Source organism: Paramacrobiotus metropolitanus, unplaced genomic scaffold, assembly GCF_019649055.1.
Source record: "Paramacrobiotus metropolitanus isolate TYO unplaced genomic scaffold, Prichtersi_v1.0 Parri_scaffold0000128, whole genome shotgun sequence".
Lineage (NCBI taxonomy): Eukaryota > Metazoa > Tardigrada > Eutardigrada > Parachela > Macrobiotidae > Paramacrobiotus > Paramacrobiotus metropolitanus.
Genome location: NW_026570348.1, coordinates 24,724 through 48,907, shown reverse-complemented (window position 1 = coordinate 48,907; position 24,184 = coordinate 24,724). Strand labels below are relative to the sequence as shown.

The 24,184-nt window shown below is 42.3% G+C and overlaps 5 protein-coding genes across 7 annotated transcripts; all 5 read right to left on the bottom strand.

The window, feature by feature from the left end:
* Nucleotides 1-683: 683 nt before the first annotated feature.
* LOC129598718 (uncharacterized) lies at nucleotides 684-2,771 on the bottom strand. 2 transcript variants are annotated; one of them, XM_055496749.1, is made up of 4 exons: nucleotides 2,035-2,771; nucleotides 1,813-1,959; nucleotides 1,444-1,699; nucleotides 684-1,251 (listed from the first exon to the last, which is right to left on the bottom strand). In XM_055496749.1, exons 2-4 carry the CDS (start codon nucleotides 1,920-1,922, stop codon nucleotides 757-759), a joined length of 861 nt encoding a protein of 286 aa, XP_055352724.1. In that variant the 5' UTR covers nucleotides 1,923-1,959; nucleotides 2,035-2,771; the 3' UTR covers nucleotides 684-756. The 2 variants fall into 2 exon arrangements, with proteins under 2 accessions (XP_055352724.1, XP_055352723.1); XM_055496748.1 differs by having other exon boundaries at nucleotides 2,247-2,771.
* A 1,069-nt stretch (nucleotides 2,772-3,840) lies between these two features.
* LOC129598731 (uncharacterized) lies at nucleotides 3,841-11,535 on the bottom strand. The gene is made up of 8 exons (XM_055496765.1): nucleotides 10,369-11,535; nucleotides 9,904-10,053; nucleotides 9,536-9,791; nucleotides 9,115-9,431; nucleotides 6,080-6,418; nucleotides 5,599-5,745; nucleotides 5,200-5,449; nucleotides 3,841-4,772 (listed from the first exon to the last, which is right to left on the bottom strand). The coding sequence occupies exons 1-8, from the start codon at nucleotides 10,659-10,661 to the stop codon at nucleotides 4,326-4,328; spliced, it is 2,199 nt and encodes a 732-aa protein (XP_055352740.1). The 5' UTR covers nucleotides 10,662-11,535; the 3' UTR covers nucleotides 3,841-4,325.
* Nucleotides 11,536-11,999: 464 nt separating this feature from the next.
* Nucleotides 12,000-14,309, bottom strand: LOC129598757 (galanin receptor 2b-like). 2 transcript variants are annotated; one of them, XM_055496797.1, is made up of 4 exons: nucleotides 13,674-14,309; nucleotides 13,272-13,415; nucleotides 12,861-13,110; nucleotides 12,000-12,796 (listed from the first exon to the last, which is right to left on the bottom strand). In XM_055496797.1, exons 1-4 carry the CDS (start codon nucleotides 13,961-13,963, stop codon nucleotides 12,260-12,262), a joined length of 1,221 nt encoding a protein of 406 aa, XP_055352772.1. In that variant the 5' UTR covers nucleotides 13,964-14,309; the 3' UTR covers nucleotides 12,000-12,259. The 2 variants fall into 2 exon arrangements, with proteins under 2 accessions (XP_055352772.1, XP_055352773.1); XM_055496798.1 differs by having other exon boundaries at nucleotides 13,272-13,366.
* A 265-nt stretch (nucleotides 14,310-14,574) lies between these two features.
* On the bottom strand, nucleotides 14,575-17,374 carry LOC129598746 (uncharacterized). The gene is made up of 4 exons (XM_055496784.1): nucleotides 16,735-17,374; nucleotides 15,912-16,055; nucleotides 15,508-15,757; nucleotides 14,575-15,335 (listed from the first exon to the last, which is right to left on the bottom strand). The coding sequence occupies exons 1-4, from the start codon at nucleotides 17,025-17,027 to the stop codon at nucleotides 14,826-14,828; spliced, it is 1,197 nt and encodes a 398-aa protein (XP_055352759.1). The 5' UTR covers nucleotides 17,028-17,374; the 3' UTR covers nucleotides 14,575-14,825.
* Nucleotides 17,375-17,833: 459 nt separating this feature from the next.
* LOC129598741 (uncharacterized) lies at nucleotides 17,834-19,814 on the bottom strand. The gene is made up of 2 exons (XM_055496777.1): nucleotides 18,623-19,814; nucleotides 17,834-18,528 (listed from the first exon to the last, which is right to left on the bottom strand). Exons 1-2 carry the CDS (start codon nucleotides 19,598-19,600, stop codon nucleotides 18,130-18,132), a joined length of 1,377 nt encoding a protein of 458 aa, XP_055352752.1. The 5' UTR covers nucleotides 19,601-19,814; the 3' UTR covers nucleotides 17,834-18,129.
* Between the last annotated feature and the right edge of the window lie 4,370 nt (nucleotides 19,815-24,184).

The following is a 24,184-nucleotide window of genomic DNA, read 5'->3' as shown; positions in this document are numbered from 1 at the left end:
ACCGCTCATGACAGCGTAATTTGATCCATAATCAGTCGAATACATCTTTTCACAATTCCATACACTATTACACACCGAGCCATTGTTCAATCAACACGCGCCTTGCTCGTAACTGCTGTGATTTGCTAGTAATGCTTCGTGACTACGGTTTAGAACAAAAATGAAAAAACGGTACACATACGAGTACATAGCAGTGCTCGATCAATAAAAGCTGAACGGCTACGAAAATTCTGAACAACAGTAGTTACTGTCATCTTTGCATTCTTTTAGTAGTTGTTTAAATTGACATACACTACATATGTAGAGCGCCGTGACTGTTGCAAAAATTTGGACCGGTACTCTGCCTTATACTTATGATCTAGAAGTAAGCACAAAGAAGTATTATGATTTTGAAAGAGGTTTCGCGCACAACAGTAAAAATCAGCTCGTAACGGCTTCTTATTAGTTTAAGTTAACCACGCAAAAAGTCAGTCGCATTCGTAATAAATAGTAATTAATATTACATACTTATAGTAACTTAAATTACTATTACATACTAATAGTATGTAATAGTACGTCCCAGTACTGTTGTGAAATCCTTATCGAATATTACGATCATCAGCTACTGTAATACCTCTAGAGGCAGTGACCCTGCGCAGAGGTTTATAAACACGTTGTGTTTTATTCGGTACAAGCATGATGGTACAGTATGGATTTCTTAATCGAATTTATTAATGAAAGCTGGACATTTTTGTCACGGAAATATCCGCAGCTGCACTATTCACGCGGCGGCGACATCCCCGTTCGGAAGCACACACAAAACCACCACGATCCAGGATGGTATAAGCACGAACAGCTCTTGGACAACAGAGGAGTAAACAGTTTAAAGGCATGCTCGCGGAAATTCTTTGTGGTGACAAGGTAAGTGAAAAATGTAAATGAATACCCAGCGTACATGGCGATGTCGACAAAAGCTCCAGCAAAAAGTTCAACTGTCCAGTCGTAGTGTACATCGCCTAAGTACAACAAGCATGACTGAACGACCGTGGGAAATCTGGTGGCAAGATACAATGCCGAACTGCTAAGCAGGATGATGGTAGTGCCCGTTTCGGAGCGAGAATCACTTCGGTTTAAGCTGGGCCGCGACCGCGCCGACTGTAACTGTTGGAGACGCATTTGACTGATGGTTGATTGGTGCTGACGACCGAGAAACACGATCAGGCAAACGCTGGGCATGAGGATAAGGATAAAGGTCACGATTTGCACAATGACCTGCCAGTAAACATCCATGGTGAAATATAGCCTTGTATCAAAGAAATAAAGCATGCATTTGGAAACTACAGCGCCGCAACAGTCACATAAGTATCAAGCCTTTAACTTGATGGTCACACTAAATTTAAGCCGTAGTGCGTGTTAATAGTTACGGAATTACGGGCACTTACAATGTGGTATAAACTTCCTTACCGTAGCCTCTCCGTCGATCTTTAACCATCGATTAAACCAAACTGGCGCGCTGGACGTAGGGTGCCTAATATCGTCTGCACGATGGACATAGTACAAATACTCATAAGAAGAGACAAACTGGAATACACCAATCGGTAGCGCTACGAGACATAGGATCGCTATTATAATCCAGGCCGTCGACACTCGTTGTAACAGTCGGAATCGGAAGGGGCTAATAATTATTAGTAGTCGTTCCCAGCTAAATGCCACTAGTATCCTAAAATAGATCAGGAAACGGGACCATTGAGGACAAGGCACCAAAGAACACCGTACAAATTCGTAATCAAATGATCTACTGGGTAGTCATTTTTGTTTGATTATGATGCTTACCAGTCAGAGCAGTGCATGCAGATTTGCTGAAACCATGCTGTACTCCCATCCAGGAGGCTAATGCTGGCGTTTACGTCCGCTTTCGTTGCAAACGGTAGGTGGTACCACATCCCTATATTCCATACGCAGAATGGCAATCCTAACCATCTAGATAATTGAAGAATTTGTAACCAGAAGCCATAATTTGGCGATGTGGGAATACAACCATAGTTTAAGACAAACCTCACTATGCGCAGACAAGAAGATAAAGTTACTGATGCTCAATACTCCACATTTTACAATCGTTAGTTGTTGTATAACACTTTAACAACAGCGATGATGCCCCTACAATTTCACTACGCGAAAATCAGCTGTATGCTAATCAGTACAATAGCCTTAATGGGCATAGCTGTATAACATCAACACCCGCACAACATTGGCAAAGATGTACATACAGAACACCGAGATCGACAACGGCAGTTCCCAACATATAACATCGGACAGATGTCTTCCACTGGCGCAGGCTGCGCATTAGGATAACCAGGCTGAGTACGTTGCCGATGGTGCAAACCAGCAAAAGAGGTAAATATGCGAAAATGTAGAACAGATACGCCTGTTCTATTTGCTGCCAGTTGTATTGACAAGGGATGCCACTTTCGACTTCGGCTCTTAATGTCCAGTCAGCAGTGCATGACGTACTCGTAGGAAATGGAGAACTGTCTGTACGGGTATCGTTTTCCAATGAAGTTATCGACTCTTTATCGTTTTCCAATGAAGTAATGTACTCCGTATCGTTTGCTAATGCAGTGATGTCCATCTTTCAGATAGCGGATTACTCCTTGGTCAGGGAATTAATTAACTGGAAATAATCCACTGTTAGCCCAGCTCAGCAGCTGTGATGCTTATATTGAACTATCGATTAAAACGGAAAACGGGAGAACAATAATAACGGAAGAACTAGCGGACTGTTGTCGACGACAGAGAAACATTATTAGACAGACAAGAATGACTATTCAAAAGTCGAATGCTCGCTACATTAACTGGTTGAGCAAAATTATCCTTCTGGCAAAAATCCTTCCTAACTGATTTATGATGTTTATCATTATCATTATTATTAGTCTTACTCTGATTTCTGTTGAACTGACTAGGGTAGAGTTAGTAGTACTTAGTACTACCAATGCCGATTTTAATTTAGAACAGCGTCTTGGTAGACATAAAGCCAATCCCAGCCGTTTCTTGAGTATCGATACCGGAGTACCGTACAGAGATTTTATTGCTTTTCGATGAAAAACACAGTTAGTCACTCTGTCTAGTGCCTTAGGTAAAGATCTTTCGGCAACTCACGCTTTTACTAATTCACATAACATTCAATTCTCGTATATTGTAGGATTGTTGAGTAAAAGCATACTTAATGTGTAGCGGTGCGGTAGAATGCATCCAGTGCCGGTTATGACACAACCGGTTGAAAAAATTCTTATTTCAACTGTTGGGCTAATTCGGACCAGTTACAACTGGAATTGCAGGAACTCGGGACTCCCTGTTCTCAGGCCCGTCGAGAGTCCAGACTCTGTGTGCAGGAGTTTGGCTGCGCAGGTCACAAAACTGTATACAAAAAGCTACATACAAGTATAGATCAGCAAAACTACATCGTATACGGACAAGTTAAGGAAATAACGATGCGCTATGCTTCGCGCTTTACATTCGTTTGTTGTTGTCGAACACTTCAGCAACAAGGGCGCCACTACAGTTTTACTACGAAAATAAGCTTTGCAGATCAGAACAGATGCCGAAATACGCCTAAGCTGACATACCGTGTTGACTTGTTTTGTTACTCTATAATCCGCGAAAACTTACAAACATTGCCTGAAACTGGACAGTAGTAATCGTAAGTATCAAAATTAGAAAAGTAAGGAATAGCAATAAGACGTAGGATAACTTTAATGATTTATTTGTTACATTGCACGCCTTTATAACATTTAACACCGCCAAACCTTACATTTTATCATGATCAGCTGCGTTACCAACACCAGCTGGAAGTCGTTGGTCGCCCATCGCAAGCAACAACCGCCGATACGGATGTTGCTAGTCCGATTTCGAAACATTTATCACATCGCTTTCCGATTTTGTGACATGAGTTGCATAAGAATATAAGAAAAAGCAGTAATTAAGAAGAGTAATTTCTACTCATAATAGATGTAATATAAATAATAATAATAATAATAATGTATCAGTACCATCCATTACAATCCTATGGGTTTTTTAGTTAAGGTACACAGCAACAGAAAGAATCTGGATCGCCACGAAACAAATTAGCAAAACAGTGCAAACTAAACAAATGCTTGATCATATACGATGTACGATGTACAGAGTTGATTATATACGATGTACGATGTACAGTGTATAAGCGTAACAGTAAGGCGACATTTAATATAAGCTCATTAAGCTGGAGATGATTGTCAACAGTTGCATTGGCTGTCGCGGCAGGCGAGAAATTTTGATAGTCCTGTTTCGAAGCATTCAGAACACCTCCCTGATCAAGAATGGCGTACGTATGCACTGTCCTTGGACACTGGAGTTGTGACCAGTTTAAGCAAATGCTCACGGAAATTCCTTGTGGTGGCAAGATAGGTGAAAAATGTAAACGAATACCCGGCGTACATGGCAATATCGGCAAAAGGGGCGGTAACAAGCTCAACCGTCCAGTCGTAATGTATATCGCGATCGCCTAAGTAAAACAAGCATGACTGAACGACCACAGGGAATCTGGTGACAAGATACAGTGCTGAACTGCTAAGTAGGATGATTGTAGTGCCCGTTTCGGAGCGAGAATCATTTCGTTTTAAGCTGGACCGCGACCGCGACGACTGTGTTTGTTGCAGACGCATTTGGCCGATGGTTGAGCGGTGCTGACGACTGAGGAATAGGATCAGACCAAGGCTAGGGACCAAGATTAGGATGAAGGTCACTAGTTGCACAATAACCTATCAGCGAAAAAAGAACTAACAGGTATACAGAAAAACAACTTTCGTGCAAGCAAAAACAGTGCTGCATCCGGAAAACTACAGACCTCTCCACAAAGCAACCGACCCGTGTAAGCGGGGAAAATCAGAAGTTTGCGACACTGAAAATACTACCCGCTGCAGCTCAGTGAGTGCAGTTAAGGAGTGCACACACGGCCACCTTGACTGCCCATGATATCCCTCCCGCAAAATTCGTTAATGTACCATACACCTGAAGCCAGGGCACTACGTCATTTTCTACAATACCGATGGTCTCCTCATACTGTCGACGCTTACACTGGTCGTTCGTTTTGTGGACAAGCGTATACGTACAGCGCTGCAACTCAAGTAAAACAAACAGCCGTACGATGCAAATGTTAGTCCGGTATATAATTATAAGCTTCCTTACCGTAGCCGGACCGTCGATCTTTGACCATCGAATAATCCAAGATGGCGGATTAGTAAGATAAACAAGATCGTCTTTATGATCGAAGGAATAGTACAAGTAGGAAATCACAAACTGGAATACGCCAGTCGGTAGCGCTACGAGGAATAGGATCGCTATTATGACCCAGGCCGTCGACACTCGTTGCAACGGTCCGAATCGGAATGGGTTGATTATTATCAGTAGCCTTTCCCAACTGAACGCCACTAGCATCCTAGATAAAATGTATGAAGAAACAGACTCAAACAGGATCACTGACAAGTGAGAGTGAAACTCCAAAGATGACCGTACAAATTCGTACAGAATCTTGTCAATTGTATAATACAATTGACAAGATTCAGTACGAATAAACATGAGACTTACCAGTCGGAGCAGTGCATACAGACTTGTTGAAACCATACTGTGCAGCCTTTCAGTATTCTTATACTTTTTTGTGCATTCCCTGGCTTCGTAAACGGTAGGTGATACAACACCCCTATATTGTCCACACACGACGGCAATCCCAACCATCTGCAAATAATTCAAGAATTAGCTGTATCTGAAGTGAAAGCCATTGATTTTCCGATCGCGCAAAACACAAGGATAATCAAAGAAATAGCTGACTCTCCGCTATTTCTATATACTATCTTTTCAGTACACATAAGGTGGTAACGAAAGATTGTTACAACGCATCACACTGTACAACGGTTTGTTTTTTAACCTAACAATTTAGAAACAGCCAACGGAACTCATACCACTACAGTCTTACTGCGAAAACCATTTTTGTCCTGATACCCATGAATAATGTGAATATGCTGCCATGAAAACCCGTTTATTATACAGCTTCGATGCAAAGGTTACTTACAGAACGCCGAGATCGGCAACGGTAGTTACCAACATATAACACCGAGCAGATGTTTTCCATTTGCGCATACTACGCATTAGGATAACCAGACTGAGTACGTTGCCGATGGTGCAAAGCAGCAAAAGAGATAAATATGCAAAAATGTAGAATAAGTGCACTTGTTGTATTTGTTGTTTGTTGTACTGACACAGGATACCACTTCCCACTTCGGTTCTTGACGTCCAGTTAGCCCTGCATAACGCAGCATTTAACGGAGCACTTGTACCGTTTGCCAGTGTTGTGATGCCCATATTCCAGCAATTAATCAGAATCAGTTTATATTCCAGGAACTCAGCATCTCTGCAAATGAATATCGAAAAAATGCAAAACAGTATATCACACAGAACAGAAAAAAGACGCAGTTGAACCAGTAATTTTGCACTGTGCGTTACAATGTAATAATATGGTTGTGATAATATTGTGCCCTTATGTCAATCAATCTATTATAAAGAACTAACAGATTGTTGCAATTTTGTATACCACAAAAATATTGAGAAAGACAAGAATAAGCATTCGAAGTCGTAATAACTGCCACATAATCTGATTGAGCAAAATTATCTTACTGGCAAAATCCTTCCGAACTGGTTTATAATAATTACAAACCAGTTATGGTAATTGTAATCCAATTAATGTCATAAGCCTTACTCTAATTTCTGTTAAACAAACCACAGCTAACGCCGATTTTAATTTCGATTATCGCCTTGTTATAGACAAAGCTAAATCCTAACTGAAGCTGACTTCCGTTAACGTTAGACGGATTTCTCAATACCGGATTTCTCGATGTCGAAGTACCGTAGATTACATATTTCTTCTTGATGAAAACACACTTTCACTCTGTTGAAACTTGAGTGCATTGGGTCAAAGAAATGTCTTCCGGCAACTGACGCATACACTGATTCATATGTTATTATAGGACGATGTGCGCTTCTATTGAAGGTTGTTACATGTTGCAATATTTTGTAAGCGTGTTTTTCCACCTTTTACACGCCGGGCAACGTTCGAAGCACCTGCTGCCGCATACGGCCGACCATTGGGTAGTTGAGGTAAGCTCCGCTTATCCGATTGAGTATGCAGCACAGCTTCGATATTTGCTGAAAGTTTTTAATATTCAGCAAAAGGAAATTGTTTTATTAATTAGTTAGGTATAATTTATTTGGTGGTAGAAATGTTACTGGCGATTTTCTTGATACAAGCCCATACAGTACATGATAAATTACCATTCTGCAGTAAAGAGTTTTACGTCTGACTGGTAGTGTTGAGTAAATTAATTAATTTACTCATCACTACCAGTCAGACGTAAAAATTAAAAAAATTGATAACTATCGCGCAAATTGACCCTGCAATATTATAATATTGCAGGGTCAATTTGCGCGATAGTTATCAAAGTTGATCGTACATTAGAATAGTCAGGAACAGCAGTAAGATATGATCAGCTAAATGTTTTCCGTTTTGTTCAGTGAATTACGTTAAAAACTGAACACTACCAGTGTGACCCGAATTTGTATATTTGTCATAAAGCTGGAAGTCGCTTGCCGTTCGTGTAACAGCCGCCATTTTCTCGGTACCAGATAATGCGTTATACCACAGTCATAAAAAAACATGAATGCGTTATGCCACAATTGGAAATAGCTCATGAGACGTCTGTAAGCACCTGTACCATTCTGTAGAGAAAATGTTTTGTCACTGCATTCCAGTTCCACTGCGGACGATGCGACCGACAATGAGATCCCGGACCCATACTGGGAGAAATCATTTACGGGTGGGTGCCTTGATTATCAAACCGCACTACGCGTACTTCATGACCATGGTTTGGAAAAAATCGAAAGATATCACAAGAGCTATATTGTATTTTCAGTGCGAGAGAGCTGGATGCGTGATAGCTGAAAGTTGGCAGCCTGCGGGTACGATAACTGTTTATCTTGTCTTATTAATGAAATGTAAATTTAAATGGAGAATGCTCCGGTCTCCGGACATCACCATTCACCACTCTCTAAGCTCTCGACACCACTTTTACACCACGTTTTGTATGGGGCCACCATTTTTGGGACACCACCGATTATTATAATACAAAGTAGCAGGAATCTGGGCCGCACATGGTTTAGTGAAACTGTGCAGCTAAACAAATGAATGCTTAATTACACTTTTTATGTACAACTAATAATAATGCAAGCGTGGTAGGGAGGCGACTTTCAATACGAGTATCAGCTGTATCATTATTCATCGACCTATTTCAGTATCTGTAACATACGAGTAATTTGTAGTTAAGTAACAAAGCTGACATAAGCGATTTGCAATGTGGACTGGAAGACAATGTAAAGCTTGACGTTTTTTCCAGTGTAGACGGTTTAAGTACGAGTATAAGAGCGGCATTCTCAATGTCTATTCTTCGTGGGATCTCGATTAGCTTGGTAGACGTTATTGTCACGCAGCTACTGGTCAGCATTTCCATTAGCTTTCGCGGCATACGAGGACGTTTGACAGTCCTGTTTCGAAGCATATCAAAACGATGCTCTTAAAGCATCTCAACTGGAATTGCTTACACCTACAGCGTTTCCAAGCAAGCGACTGTTTATGTTGGAAAAGAATGCGAGGTCACGAAACAGCTAAGATTACGATTACCAGAAGCGAGAGAAACACCAATTACTGTGCGGCCAGATCGCAGGCCTACAGTAATTTATTAGAACGACGTCCCGTAAGAACGGAAGAAGTAACCAAACTAAAATCAGGTTTGGAAGTAGAATGGGCAGCTTCCGATAATGTGTCTAGTCATGCTACGCTCACGGCAAGCTGGTCAGAACAGGTAGTCACACATGTTGAACCGCTTAGACAACATTCATCCGCTTTACCGTTTTAATAGAGAAAAAATCGTTGATCGAGAAGGGCATATATAAGCTCCGTCACTGAACATCGGAAGTGTAAATTGTTTAAAAAAATGCTCACGGAAATTCCTTGTGGTGACAAGATAAGTGAAAAATGTAAATGAATACCCGGCGTACATGGCAATATTGGTAATAAGCCCGGCAACAACCTCAACCGTCCAGTCGTACTGTACAGCGCCTAAGTAAAACAAGCATAACTTAACGACCATGGGGAATCTGGTGGCAAGATACAGTGCCGAACTGCTAAGCAGGATGACGGTAGTGCCCGTTTCGGGGCGAGAATCATTTTGCTTTAAGCTGGGCTGCGACCGCGACGACTGTGCCTGTTGAAGGCGCATTTGGCTGATGGTGGAGCGGTGCTGCCGGCTGAGAAACACGATCAGACAAACGCTGGGGATAAAGATAAGGATAAAGGTCACTAGTTGCACAATAACCTATCAGCGAAAAAATTATAGAATTTATACAAAAACAATTTTGTGTAAGCAAATACAATGGTGTATTTGAAAACCACAAGCTAGGCCGGTATAGGGTTCCTTACCGCAGCCAGATTGTCGATCTTTGACCATCGACTAATCCAAATTGGTGGATGGGCAAGAAAAACAATATCGTCTTGATCTTTGTTATCGAGGGAATAGTACCAGTAGGAAATCGCAAACTGGAGTATGCCAAACGGTAACGCTACGGGAAATAGGGTTGCTATTATCATCCAGGCAGTCAACACCCGTTGCAACGGTCCGAATCGGAATGGACTGATAATGATTAGTAGCCTTTCCCAGCTAAAGGCCATTAGCATCCTGGATAAAATGTATCAGGAAACAGAATCATTGAGGAATCAACACCAATGATGACCGTACAAATTCGTACTGAATATTGATTTTGTCAATTTTGTGTGATCTTAAGGCTTACCAGTCAGAGCAGTGCAAGCAGATAGCTTGAAACCATGCTGTGCATCCTTTCAAAAGTCCTAAACTTGCGTGTATTAAGTTCCCTGGCTTCGCGAACGGTAGTTGATACAATAGCCCTATATTGTCCACGCATGATGGCAGTCCAAACCAGCTGCAGATCGATAATTTAAGAATTAGCTTTTTTTTTAAATTATTATATTCTCTATTTTTTAAAGTTGACGAAAAGCTATGAATTTTGCAGTCGTATAGAATGTGATTATTTGTACTGAAGCTTGTAGAATCCATCACATTGTATAATTAACGGTTTGTTTTTTAACCTGACGTTTTAGCAACAGCCAACAAAGAGGACTGATGCTACTGCAACCTGACTGCGAAAACCATTTTTTTCTCACTCAATGTTTGGAACTTTAAATATGCATATGCAGCCACGAAAAACCGTTAGTGCAGAGATGCAAAGGTTACTTACAGAACACCGAGATCGGCAACGGCAGTCCCCAACATATAACATCGCGCAGATGTTTTCCACTTGCGCAGACTGTGCGTTAAGATAACCAGATTGAGTACGTTGCCGATGGTGCAAACCAGCAAAAGAGATAAATATGCGAAAATGTAGAATAAGAACACTTGTTGTGTTTGTTGGTTGTTGTACCGGCAGAGTATACCACTTCCCACTTCGGATCCTGAAGTCCAGTTGGCCCTGCATAACGCAGCATTTAATGGATCGCTTGTGTCGTTTGCCAGTGCTGTGACGTCCATCATCCAGTGAGCTAATGAACTCTTTCATCTGGCAAGCATTCAACTGAACACAATCCACTCTTAAATCCAGAAATTCAGCAGCCGTACAGATGAATGTAACAATTCAAATAAAATGCAGAACAGAGAAATAAAAAGGTGACCACTCCGTTCACACCCTTTCACTACCTTTTGCTCCGTACACAACCTTTTGCACAATCTTTCAACCGTGCACAAGATTGTGATTGTACTCGTAATAGTGTGGATTCTAATCCTCATTTTGCGATATTACAAAGCGCGCAGTTTCAAATATTCAGTCAGTTTGAAGAAGTTTTTGATAAATCTCAGCTCTCAGAGTACGACCTTCACTCTGTTTGCCATCGAAAAAGCAGCACTAACAGCTGTTAACGAAAAAACGGCAGTTCCTGAAATAACTTTGCTGTGAAAAAATAAAAAAAATAAATGGTAGTGCGCGCAGATAAAGGTAGTGCCAAATGGTTGTGCACTGAATGAAAGGTAGTGTACGGAGTAAAAGGTAGTGAAAGGGTGTGTACGGAGTGGTCACAAAATAAAAAACATAACGTAAAAAATACAGAGAGACTGGCTAGTTTGCACTGGGGCTGTGCAGTACAAATAAAAATTTTTAACTTTCAATACTGCAGCTTGTGATATATCCTTATGTGAACCAGCCAACCGTAAGTAATAACAGATGGTAGCCAACCAGAAAATGAGGAAACAAGAATGACTATTCAAAAATCTACAGTACTAGTAACGACTATTGCAACTATTCGAAAGAAAGTTCAGGATAATGCATAAACTGGCGGAGCGAAATCATCCTTCTGGCAAAAGTCCTTCCGAACTGGTTTTTAGCAATTATAAACCAGTTACCATCATTGGTATTATTCTGATTTTTGTTGAACAAACAGAATTAATGCCGACTTTATTAGAAATACCGCCTGGTAGAGATAACGCCAACCCCGAGCGGAAGCTAACTTCCATTAACGTTAGACGGATTTCTCAGTATCGCTACCGAAGTACCGTAAATTATAATGCCTTTGGATGAAAAACACACTTAGTCACGGTGTAAAGTGCCTTAGGCAAAGGTCTTTTGGGCATTTGACGCATCGCCGATTCACATACAGGAAGAAGTACGCTTCCATTGATGGCACATTATTCTGTAAACTTGTCCTTTTAAATTTTGCAGGCGGGGCAAAGTACCAAGCAGTTGGTTCAGCATACGGGCGACCTTTTGATAAGTGAGGTACAGTAGATCGTTGGAAAGAATGAAGAAAAACTTATATTTGCTGAGAGGTTTTAAATAGTCTGATATTCAACAAAACGAAATTTATTCATGCAGTTATTCAGATATGATTTATTCGCCGGTAAAAACGCCCGTGGAGATTTTCTTTGCACCATCCATACAGTGGATGATAAATTAATATTCTGTAATAAAGACGGATTTCCAGGTCTGAGTAAAATATCGCAGTTTCAAATGGCGCGATAGTCATCAAGTTGAATGCGCATCAGAAAAGTCAGAAATAGTGACATTTTGTAGAATCGCTTTAGGTTTCTAGTTTTACACCGCACGACTTTATATAAACTTCATAAAATCAAACGCATTTTTGTCATGATCTGCACCAGGTGGAAGTCGTTGGCCGTTCAACGCAAGCACTAGCCGCCCATGCCGATGTAGATAGTCCCATCTGAAAATGTTCACCGCATCGCTTCGTCCCAGTACGGCGAATGTAGGTATTATCGGACCGGAAAGGAGAAATTAATTTGAGAAAATTCTCTCGAAAATTCCGCTCGGTGAGGAGATAAATGAAAAACGTAAACGAGTATCCAGCATAGACAGCCACATCGGTGAAAGGTGACACAAAATATATAACTGACCAGTCAAAACTGAGATTTGCCAGCTGGAATAAACACGTTTTGACAACACTCGGAGATCTTGTGACGAGAAAGAGCACAGCACTGCTCAGTAAAATGATATTGATTTCCACTTTGGAGCGAGAACTGCTTCTTTTTACGGTGACACGCAATGGCTTTTTTTGTTGCAGACGCATTGTACTAATTGCTGACTTGCGGTGTCTTGCAAGAAACACGATGAGGATGACACTGGGAATCAGGATTAGTAGAAAGGTGACGATTTGAACTATAACCTGAATATACGCGGACAATCTGTTGGGGTGCAAATGAGGTTTCTGTAATTCGCCGGTCACTTACCTTGGCAGCGCTATCAACTTCATCCCAGCCAGGGTACCAAGCGGGGGCGTTGTCCAGTTTTGCAGAGATATCATTTATCCAATGGATATAGTAGAGGTAACGTTTTACAAACGCAAACATGCCATATGCCAGCGACAGGATAAGCAGAAACGCAGTAATAATTTGAGCCGTCGCCACTCGTTGTAACGGTTCAAGTCGGTAAGGATTTATTATGGTTAGTGACCTCTCCATAGAAAACGCCACAAGTACCCTAAGAAGAACACAAAAAATGACAACAGAAGCAACACATATCCACAGACTGTAGTATAGAGCTATGGCTCTCATTTTGCAAGTTTAACGGATATGTGTTGTTATTCATAGCAGTGTCTTTGCAGAATTCCGTGGCTGGACAAACCCCAATTTATTACATACCAATCAGACCAGCGCATACACGCTTGTTGGCCCCATGACGTAATTCCTCCCATAATCATTATGGTCGGCAGGTTGCTCACTGAGTAATATGGCAACTTGAAAAACAGACCAATGTTCACAATGCAGCTTGGTAGTCCCAGCCATCTACAATAACGTGTCAGTTACAAATAAAAACGCACGTCGTTTAATATTTATATGTAAAACTGGCATCCAGGAGTACCCAAAACGTTAACTTACAGTAAAGCAAAGCTTAATTAAACAGCAACGGCAATTAAGGCTTGTGGACCATTGCATTGTAATGAGTAATTCTGATTCGTTCTGAATGCGTATAGCGAAAACCGTTTTATCTGGTTTTGAAAGCAACTGCATAGGCCGAAAAATGGTCATAGCAAATACACTTACAGAACTCCGAGATCGGCAATGGCAGTGATCACCATATAGCAACGTGCTGATGTTCGCCATTTCCGTAGGCAGCGCAACAGGACAGCCAAACTCAGTACATTGCCAATGGTGCACACGAACAATAGTATCAAGAACGAAAACGTATAAAACATGTACGCTTGAAACATTTGTTCGTCACTGTATCGGCACAACTGAACACCGGCAGCACCAGTATCAGTAGTATTCCGATCCATCCAGTTGGAAACACAGGAATTCAACGGATCTGTGAGCTCCCGTGAAGTGTTGTTCATTCTTTATAACCCGTAATCTTTCAGCTAAATTATCGGTAAAAATCTGTACGTCGATTCTAAACCTTTCTCCACCCTGCAGTTCTCGAGATATCGCTGCAACACCGATCAGTTCACTGCCATTGATTATGATTGATATGCAGCGTACGATATAATGAAGACGTTTGCAAAAGAGAACTTAAAAGGGAACTTAAAAGGGAACTTAAAACGGCATCATAACTTAACCGCACTAACTGACGTAGCATACCTGAACAACAAGTATACACATTACAGTACCCGGCACATGACAGCACTGGAAACAAGCGGTTCATGGTACACGAGTAATTTACGAGGTTTTTAATCCGTTGATTGTGAATCAACCCAAAAATGTTTAGTACGTTTCCTAAGCGAACCTGCTAGTCTTCTTTATAGGGTAAAGCATCGGTGGTGGTTGCCATAGGGCATAATTAATTACAAATACTTGTTGCGAAGACTTATGGTTAGTCAACAATTGCAACCAGCGTATGAACACTTTTTACGCCTGTCGGCTAAATAAATGGCATTCTGAAACGTTTTGACTTGCTAAAAATGTTGCTAGAAATAGCGTCTTGTAAATTATTTCTAATGCAGCTTCTCTTAAGGTCAGTAAGCGTCGACCTTTGTAATATTTCTTCGTTAATAGTGTACAGAGGTAAGTGTTGAATAATCAGGTAAAGGTAAAACGTTTCCAATAACTGTTTATTCATTTTATGTGAAGTGACAGTAGAAAAACATTATCAACCAACATCACGCCCAAAACGTGATCAAGTTCTTCTCGCCAGCTAGATTTAGGGATTCACAATGCGAATTGTTTGTTGGCTAATTTATCGTCGTCATGTCATTGGATTTACTTTCCATGTATTTCAGCAGCTGAAGCCGATGTTGATTGACCAATCTCGATGCATCTACAAACCCACTTGCGTCCGGTATAGTGCACATGAGAATTATCCTGGGGCAACAACGGCTGTATTAGTTGGATAAAATGCATTCGGAAGCTCTTTTCGGTGAGGAGATAGATGAAGAAAGTAAAGGAATACCCGACATACACGGCGACATCCGTGAACGCTGAGACATAATACACCACAGACCAGTCATAATGGGAGTCGGCCAACTGGAAGAGGCACATCTTGACGACGTGCGGAAATCTGGTGACGAGATACAGAACCGCACTGCTCACTAAGATGATGTTTGTACCAACAGGGGTGTGAGATCTGCTGCGCTGGAATTTCTGGTTGTGCCTAGCTTGTTGTTGTGACCGCATTTCAATCATTCTCGTATCCTGCTGGTGGCCAAGGAACACCATCAGAAAAACACTCGGAGCCAGGATAAGGAAAAAGGTCAACACTTGCACAATGACCTAATTAAAAAAAGCCAACTAAGTTTTTTGAAGTTAGCTGCCCTTAAATCAGGAAAAACCGTCAATGGCAGCGTCAGTTGATTTACCGTTGCATTCATTTTCGAAGTACTATACGCGCATGTACAGGTAGTGCAGTATAACTAGCTGAAGTTGTACGGCAGCCGCTTCTTACTTTCGCAGTATTATCCAGCTCTAGCCATGGCAGAAACCAATAAGGAGCATTGTGGAGCTTGGTCATAACATCGTAATTTTGGTGTTGGTAATACAAATAATGCTGCACAAAAGCAAATATGCCATATATCGCGGACACTGCGGCCAGAATGCCACTGGCCATCCGTGCTGCCCGAATTTGCTGTAAAGGTTTGAATCGGAACGGATACATAATGATTAACGATCTTTCAAGCGAAAAAACCACAAGAACCCTGCACAAAACAACGTAAATTCGCAAGTGTGAACATCTCAAAGGTTAAAATAGTCCGATGTTACACTAAACAACCGTTGTGTTAATAATACTTGTAATTGCCAAATACTAAGTACGGTTTGTTGCTTATGAACCTGTCAAGTTTTTGCGCCTACCAGTCAGACCAGCGCATGCAGGCTTGTTGAGCCCACAAAGTCACTCCCGTCAGCATCGTAATCACTGGCTCATTGTTCGGGGAATTAAAGGATAGCCGAAAGAACATGCCAATATTCCACACGCAACTCGGAAGTCCCAACCATCTACATTAGAACAAGGATTAAGATGCTGGGAGCAATTCTTCAGACAGTGCGCACTGGGATCCACTCCAGGTGAGCAACTTCCAGCAATCCGCGCTAATGCGCATAAGAATCGAAGGTTGTGTAGGGATCACCGTCATGATTTCAAATTTGGGTGGTGGTTGGTAAGAACCGAATACTACGAGCCATTATACTCAATACGCGGTCTATATACTTCGCATTATTTACATTTTTTAGCAGCTTTGACATTCCCGTATGCGAGGTGATGTTATTAGAGAGTAAACAATCTGATCGTGAGCAACGCCAACGAATATGCGTAAATAGACTAGACGTATGAGTAGCGTTTACAGTGTACTAACTGTAAGTCTGTATAAACGACAGTTATGGATATCTATATTGGATACAAGAGTACTAGTGGAACAATATCCTTTTAAAGAAAACGACACTCACTGTTTAATATCCGTCATACTAGAACCACACTGTAATTGTCTGTTTTTGTCCTGGTATTCTGACAGGATTCGATTCAAATAAGCATTAAGTGCTTGTGGTCTTTACGCTAAACATTTGTATTAATGCATTAACAGATTGCAAGTACTACCCATAAATGAGCGACGTGCTCGAGTTTTCGAGTTGTCAGGTTTTTGCCGAACTACAGTAAAATTAATCATACTTTGTCACTTACAGAACACCCAGGTCAGCAATCGTTGTAACCAGCATGTAACAGCGGGCCGATGTCTTCCACTTTCGTAAACGGCGCGTTAGGATGACCAGGTTAAGAAGATTCCCGAATGTGCACAGGAACAAAAGAACCAGATACGCAAAAGTGTAGAATAAGAAAGCTTGGTACATTTGCTGATCATTGTATCGGCACCGAACGGATGTGCTTGTATTTGCGACATTCCAACTCGAAACGCAAATGTTGTGAGTTGGTTTCACAAAATCAGGCAGCACACTGGTGTTATTCATTTCATTCATTTCTGCAGTAGTTGACTCGTAAATCTGCGCCCACCATCACTCCGAGGGCCGAACATAAGATGGCATGAAATATCTGGTTACACAATGTCATATCATGCAGTATTCTGTACGTTTTCAGTAAGAACGCTTGGCAATTTATTGTTCGTTGGCTATACGTCGTATACGATACCTCCAATTGAGAACTGGATAATCTTTAAGGCTTCAAAACTCTCACAAACTGAAAACGACAAGCGTAAAAGAATGAATACTACTGTATGTACCGTATTTTTCGACACAAGTGGATTTTCTAGTTTCTACCACAATGAAATACGAAATACAGCATGCATGTTGCATCTTGCGATTTATCATTACTCGTGGGAGAAAGGTATTAAGAGAAGCCGAATACTCATAGCACGAGTACTACACCACAACATCGAGAATTACGCTTGGAAATAGAATTTCCAGTTTCCATTATCAAGCGTTACTGCAGTTCTTGCGAGAGGGTAAGCAGCGTAGCCTATACGCACAGCACATTACAGGACTAGTATTGTCCTATAAGCGCTGACAAAGGCTGATTACTTACTTGCTGATTAACCACAGGGCAAATTATTAAACGTAAACCGGTAATGATTAGTGGAGAGTGGTGGAAACCGTATACAAACCGCCTGCCGGCAGTCTGAAGTGGAAATACCTTACGTAATAACAAATAATGGAGACATCTAAAGTATTGCGGAAGCATAAACCAAAAACATAATCGAATAACCACAAAATTATTCCGTTACTGACATTTACTGTATATCAACATGGCCAGTAATCCCAAATACAGATACAATTAAGTACAAGTGGCAAAATTGTTAATGCAGTACCTTGTTTAATTTGCTGTCTGAAAATCCCAGAGGGTTTTTTTACACATTGAAAAACGCAAAAGGGATATTATGATTTTCCAACTTGGGGCATAGGAAAATGCCTCCATCAGAATCACATAGATTTTCACAGCATACCAAATACTGACACACCTTGTACATCATTTGTATGTGAAGACCGTTGATAAGTAAATCCAGAAATTCCGTTATCTTCAGAAATCAAGATGCGATAACGCTGTGACGAAATGAACACACAGCTCTTAAGCAAATTGAACAAATTCGTGTAATTCTTTTGTGGATGAACCGCTTTCCGAGAGAGCATCAGTAATCTCTCCGCGGAATACATCCATGCTGTTTCGGTACGCTGGCTCGGACAAAACTGCCTCAATGGCTTTCTCAATTTCCCTTGTCGGCACCAAACGTTTGAACAGAATGTTGGTTCCTTCCATCATAATGGCCGCTCCGCGTTTGACCAGCATTCTGGCATTAGAGCGTTGATCAGCAAAAAGCGGCCAGGCCACAATGGGTACACCGGCACTCATGCTTTCCAGGGCGCTATTCCAGCCACAGTGCGATAAATACGCGCCTGTTGACGGGTGATTTAGAATAGCTGTTTGTGGCGCCCATGGAACGATCCAGAAGGATCGGTTACTGTCGTCCTGCAAATGGTACTCATCGTCATAACTTATATTCGTGCGCGAGACTAATACTGTAGCCAAATGAATTACGAGACTATCCGTACCAGTTACTTACTTCCGATTGATCTGACATTTTTATGAGGATTTCATGTGGTAATTTCTCCTCGTGACCTTTTCGAAGCGTCCAAATAAAAGGCACATTCAAGCCCAACAAAGCCGTCCCTATCTCGTGTAACTGCTGTTCAGTTGGTGCAGCCATCGACCCGAACGAAATATACAGTACAGATCGGGGTTTTTGTTTATCCAACCAACGTACAAGTTTCGCATCCATCTCATCGGTTACCGGAGTCGTGGAATCCGATAGGAACGGTCCCAGACAGAAAATCTTCACACCCGGCATACCTCTGTCTTTCTCCAAGATCTCAATGTCTTGCTGGTCGACCGCTCTATGCGAATTATTGATTACACCATCCACCAGCGGGAGATATTTGCCAAGCGGTCCCATTTCGGACAGGAGCATGTCCAGCTGCGGGCCCAGCATCTTCCCGGGTGGCGGCAAATCCTGGAACCAATCGTGTTTTTCCACAGGACAGGTTTCCGTGACATCTTTCAGCAGTAACAAGTAGCGGAGAAAGTATGACGGCGTCCCGTTGAAATAGTAGTACAGAATCCCCGGGACCTTTGTCGTCATGACCGTAGGCGCGAACCACATATCAAAAATGACGACATCAACTGGTCGGGTGATTTCAAAAGCGGTGCCTGATTGGTTGAGGGTGGCCACTTGCGACATGAGTTGTCGAACACCCGGGTGCACATGATTCATCAAGACATCGTGGGCTTTGTGCCATTTGTCCACTTTGAACTGGGTATCCGCGGGGGCGCCGTCGTCGATGGGGTACAGGGTGATGGATTCGCCAGCTTCAAGGTTCCGGAATTCTCGCTCACGCATGCGATTAGCTATGAAACCACTTACGGCGAATGTAACGTTGTGGTACCGACATAATTTTCGGCATAGTCCCAGGAGCGGCGTGGTATGCCCGTAAGCGGGATACGCAATGGCCAAGACGTGCTTTTTCCTTTTACAGTTTTCCATGATTAACAGACAGCGGACTCACTTTTTTATTTAAAGCCGCATAAGTTTACATTAACTGCGGCAAAACAAATGCTAAAAGCTACAAACAGTGCGGTAATTAAGCTACACGTAAAAAGCCGATAAGTGCATACTCAGTAATTAGTAACCAATGTAAGCTTTCTTATCTCTTGCTGGTTATCATTTATCTAGGAGTTTCAATCTGATAACCAGACGTAGAACAGTTTAATTTTATAATCAACAAAGTGAACAAACGGGTGTCAAATGCTACGGATTATTCCTACACGGAGCGGCGAATGGTGAGCTCGAAACTTCACTTCCTGTGGGCAAATATGCCGACACTGCCGCAAACGGCCTCAAGCCATCTTACAGAGAAAGAAAAAAACAAAACTTTTTGCAAAAATGCACCAGTTATCGTGAAATATCCTCGAATTTACACCTTTTCGTATAAGCCTCTCCCCAGTGAGTGCCTAAACGGTGTTGTATACGTAATACGCTGGTTCCTCCTTTTTTTGTTATCTTCACAATCTTGTCGACGAATTTAACTTTAACCACACTTCATTCCGCTTCGAATAAACAGGTATACTGTAAACCGTAATAAGCCAAACTCAGATTAAGAAGAAAATTTCAACATTCATCCGCTTTAATAATGTATCTGTATATGTTCAGTCTGTCATTGTTCAGGAGTTTACCTGATTGTGAGCTAATAAAGATTGACCGTATTCTGAGTGCCTGCTTCACCACTAACTGGCCCGTTGTGTGCCATTAAAAGGACACACTGAAAAAATTTACCACGTGACATTGAACCGACCAACAGAAGCGTACTCTTGCTGTAGTGCTGGAGTGCTGAGGCTTTATCCTAAAGCGCTCAGCAGAGCGCGTTTTTATAAAAGTAAATCTACTACAGTAAATCACTTCGTTACTGCTGTCCATATTATTATGGAATCCGCCAAACGCTACTTACGTACGTTAGGGTTAAGCCTCATATCTACGAGTACCAAGATTCTGTTCGAAACTGCTTATATGGGCAGTATCAACAGAAATAAAAAAATGTTTCTAATGATAATTATAAACCAGTTCGGAAGAAGTTTTGCCGGAAGGATAATTTTGCTCCACCAGTTTGCGAAGTGACAATCAGGGTTTTGAATAGTCATTCTTGTCTTTCTCATAATTTTTCCTGGTTGTAAACAATTTGTTAGTACTTAGACTGATTAACAAGAAGACATATCATCTCCTCTCAAATCTGAAATTTGCACGTTAACCGATCCGTCTCGCTGTCTTATCTATTAATATTTTTATTCGATTTCCTTGTGCTTCATTAGGTCATATTCATTTGCGCACCTGTGGAGTTTTTTGGATTAAGTGTTGATTATTCCCAGTAACAGGTTCCCATACCAAAAAGTAGCTAACTGGAAGATGGGCAATACTGCACTGGGAAACGACACAGACAATACTTCACTTACTGCGCCATGCAGTGTAAACTGGACGTCAAGAGACGATGTCGGAAGTGGGATCCTCTGTCAGTACAACAAACAACAAATAGAACAGGTGTACCTATTCTACATTTTCGCATATTTATCTCTTTTGCTGGTTTGCACCATCGCCAACATACTCAGTCTGGTTATTCTAATGCGCGGTCTGCGCAAGTGGAAAGCGTCTGCACGGTGTTATATGTTGGGAACCGCCGTTGTCGATCTCGGCATTCTGTAAGTATCCGGATTTCTTTGTTATCGATATGGGACAATAGTTTTTTATGCAGCTTATGCGCATTTAGGCTTGGGCAAAACTGATTTTCGTAATCAAATTGTAAGGGCATTGTCCCTGTTGCTAGCGTGTCCGGCAACTATAAACATTACTACAGAAAGCGTGGACCCAATGAAGGTTCACGCGTAGGAACAGAATTGACGGAATTCTGCCTACCAAAAAGCCTAGCAATGCTATAAATGCGCCTACGCTACGGAAAGCGAGAAACGGCGTGATTGCTAGGAATTTATAAAACAGACTAAATTCGATAGAATTTCCTCATGGACAACTTCGCATTGCTGACTGCAGCAAGCGTGAGAAATGCGCACGTAGCCGCCACATGATGCGGGTGCGCGCAGAACACCATGCTTTCGCCACGCGTAAGGCGGGCGCGCTATGAACACGCAACAGACTGCCAAGCGAGGGTGTACGCATGTACGCCTGCGCTCACATGCCTCTGGGAGGGAGGCTGAGCTCCGTCGAAGCAGAATCCACGTCCAATTCCTTGGGATCCTTGACGGCTCGTCTGTGCGATTAATAAAACATCGAGATTTAATCTCCCTTTAACATCACAAATTCCAATTACATGTGTGAATAAAGAGATCTCGGAACAAAAGTAAAAACAGTAAAAAAAATATCAACAGAATTCATTATCAAAACGACTAGGATCCTCCGACTCCTAAAAGGTCACTGGGTCCTGTCAACCGTAATCCGCTTTGGTTCATTCCGCTCTTTTGAGCAATCTTTATCATCACAATGAGAGATCCGCTTCTTAGGAATTGGTGCGTATCAAGTACGACTTCCGAATACTGCTGCTTCATCTTTGGATAATTCGCGTATCAAGTACGACTTCTGCAAAATGAGATTCTTCCTCGTAGACATGGAGGGACGTCTTGAAAGACAAGCTTGATGCTTCCTCCCTGGTAAGGTCATTCTCTTGAACTTTGATTGATGACTCGTTGAGCAGTGAAGTTCTCAAAGGTCATCCTTTTCTCTTCTGATGTGCGACTCGTTTGGGCCGTGACGATCCCAAAAGGTCATCCATTTTTCCATAATGAGTTCCGTATTAAAGGTCATGGAGGAACTTAGCCGATTTTTGGCTTTCAAGCAATTCTGCTTGCCTCCCTTGCAAAGGTCATCATTCTTTTCAACCATTTTCTTCGGTCGCACATCCTTTTCTTTTCCTTATAGTGCAAATTGACGCGCACTTTTCTTCTTTCCTTACCAGGTTCGAGGGCCGGTTAACGCCGTAACTCCTCTTTCTTCTGAGGCCGGTTATCGCCGTAACCTCAACATCTGAAAGTTTTACTCCTATTTTCTTGAACTCTTTCTCTTTTTCACCCTTGTGGCTTCTGTCATTCCGCGAGAGTGTGCCGACTCAGTAGGCCGCAACTACACTCTAAAGGTGACGTTTTAAATGTAATGAGGAAGGCCGGTTAGCGCCGTTACTCTTCCTGCTTCGAGGGCCGGATGACCTCCGTAACTCCCCATATTTCGGATCGCCTTGATCCTCTGCAACAAAACTCTGAAACCAATAGAAACACAAACGATATGACAGTTCAACAAGTTATGTCTCCTTCGCCCTGATACTGTACCTTTATCACCATTCTCGTGCTGCCGACTGATGGCCGTAACTAGCACATCAGCGATGCCCTAAAGGTCATCACTGATCATTTGAACCATTGTCGCGGTTCCGATCGAAACGTCTTTCTTTTCATTACGATCAGACGTTCGATCTCGAGGTTCCTTTCCTCTCTTGCAGCTCGTCTCCTTCGCTCCGGCTGCTAGTAGCACTGTGACGATTTCGGTCACGTCTGCGTTGGATACGGATCAGGTGATCTCTCGCGTCGACCATGCGCGCTTTCAATCCTTCATCGTATGGATTGTCTCGTGACCTTTTGCACAATTCGACATAATCCAAGTGCAGCTGCTGGTTTCTTCGTCCACGTCGACTCATTTCATTGTCCTGCGGCTGTCGCGCAAGTTCCGGTCGATAGCTGCTTTTGTTAACGCTGATCTCTTGAATGAATTCGTAGACGAAGTCGGATGGCTGGATGAACCGTGTTCCCATCGTGACTCTGATCCGTTCCGCACATCGGTGGGCATGCATTTGTGCTTGACGTCGCAGGCTATCATCGAATTTCATCGCCTTTTGGACGTCTTTTAGCTGCTTCTTGGCCGTTTCCGAAGAATTAAAGTTCGCAACTGGCGTTCCCAACTTTATGACCTGCGCGGTCAGTGCCGGCGGTATCTCCGTGCCTCTTTGAGCGCTCTTTCTCAACTGGTGGTGCGTTTCGTAATGGCCAAGCCTTGCTGCAAAATCTTTTGAATCGTGGCACGGTGATCAGGTGGCGAATCTGGTTTCACCACTAATCCCAACGCAGCCCTTCCTGCGAGGAGTCTCAGCGCCGGATTTACATGGCGTAACACAAATTGTGCCACGTGCAGACGTCTTTCCTTGATGTCTTTATACTGGAACTGTGTCATTCCTGTTGGATCCGGTGTGTCCAACGGTGTTTCCAAGAGACTCAGGTCGATCAAACTGACAAGGCCGCATTCTCTCGTCGGGAAGTAATGAAGATTCGCTGACTCTTGCGTTATGATCAGATCTTCCCATTGCCCATACTCGTACTCCTTCGCATATCCCGAATCGTTGATGACCTGGCGCAAGTTCATGAGAAGCCAGTACACCTTATCGAATTCTTCTTTATTATCCGGAGCAATGCCCACTGAACGGCAAATCTCGTTCGTCTGTTCCATGATGTCGTTCATTTCATATACCAGCTCAATGGTTTGTAGGGATTGTCTCCTCGGAGCCGTGACCTTTGATTGACCTTTCTGGTC

Bases quoted from the DNA above. Each gene is read 5' to 3' on its own strand.
- LOC129598718 (XM_055496748.1), bottom strand. From the start codon at position 2,608: ATGGACATCACTGCATTAGCAAACGATACGGAGTACATTACTTCATTG. The intron at 1,960-2,246 runs GTATGTACATCT...TCAATTATCTAG, and splicing joins GTTGTCGATCTCGGTGTTCT to ATGGTTAGGATTGCCATTCT. The intron at 1,252-1,443 runs GTAAGGAAGTTT...GTTTACTGGCAG, and splicing joins AGATCGACGGAGAGGCTACG to GTCATTGTGCAAATCGTGAC.
- LOC129598731 (XM_055496765.1), bottom strand. From the start codon at position 10,661: ATGATGGACGTCACAGCACTGGCAAACGACACAAGCGATCCATTAAAT. The intron at 9,792-9,903 runs GTAAGCCTTAAG...CATTTTATCCAG, and splicing joins TGCTTGCACTGCTCTGACTG to GATGCTAATGGCCTTTAGCT. The intron at 5,746-6,079 runs GTAAGTAACCTT...AATTATTTGCAG, and splicing joins GTTGCCGATCTCGGCGTTCT to ATGGTTGGGATTGCCGTCGT.
- LOC129598757 (XM_055496797.1), bottom strand. From the start codon at position 13,963: ATGAACAACACTTCACGGGAGCTCACAGATCCGTTGAATTCCTGTGTT. The intron at 13,416-13,673 runs GTAAGTGTATTT...ACGTTATTGTAG, and splicing joins ATTGCCGATCTCGGAGTTCT to ATGGCTGGGACTACCAAGCT. The intron at 12,797-12,860 runs GTAAGTGACCGG...GCGTATATTCAG, and splicing joins AAGTTGATAGCGCTGCCAAG to GTTATAGTTCAAATCGTCAC.
- LOC129598746 (XM_055496784.1), bottom strand. From the start codon at position 17,027: ATGAATGAAATGAATAACACCAGTGTGCTGCCTGATTTTGTGAAACCA. The intron at 16,056-16,734 runs GTAAGTGACAAA...GTTCTAATGTAG, and splicing joins ATTGCTGACCTGGGTGTTCT to ATGGTTGGGACTTCCGAGTT. The intron at 15,336-15,507 runs GTAAGAAGCGGC...TTTTTTAATTAG, and splicing joins AGCTGGATAATACTGCGAAA to GTCATTGTGCAAGTGTTGAC.
- LOC129598741 (XM_055496777.1), bottom strand. From the start codon at position 19,600: ATGGAAAACTGTAAAAGGAAAAAGCACGTCTTGGCCATTGCGTATCCC. The intron at 18,529-18,622 runs GTAAGTAACTGG...TACCATTTGCAG, and splicing joins AAATGTCAGATCAATCGGAA to GACGACAGTAACCGATCCTT.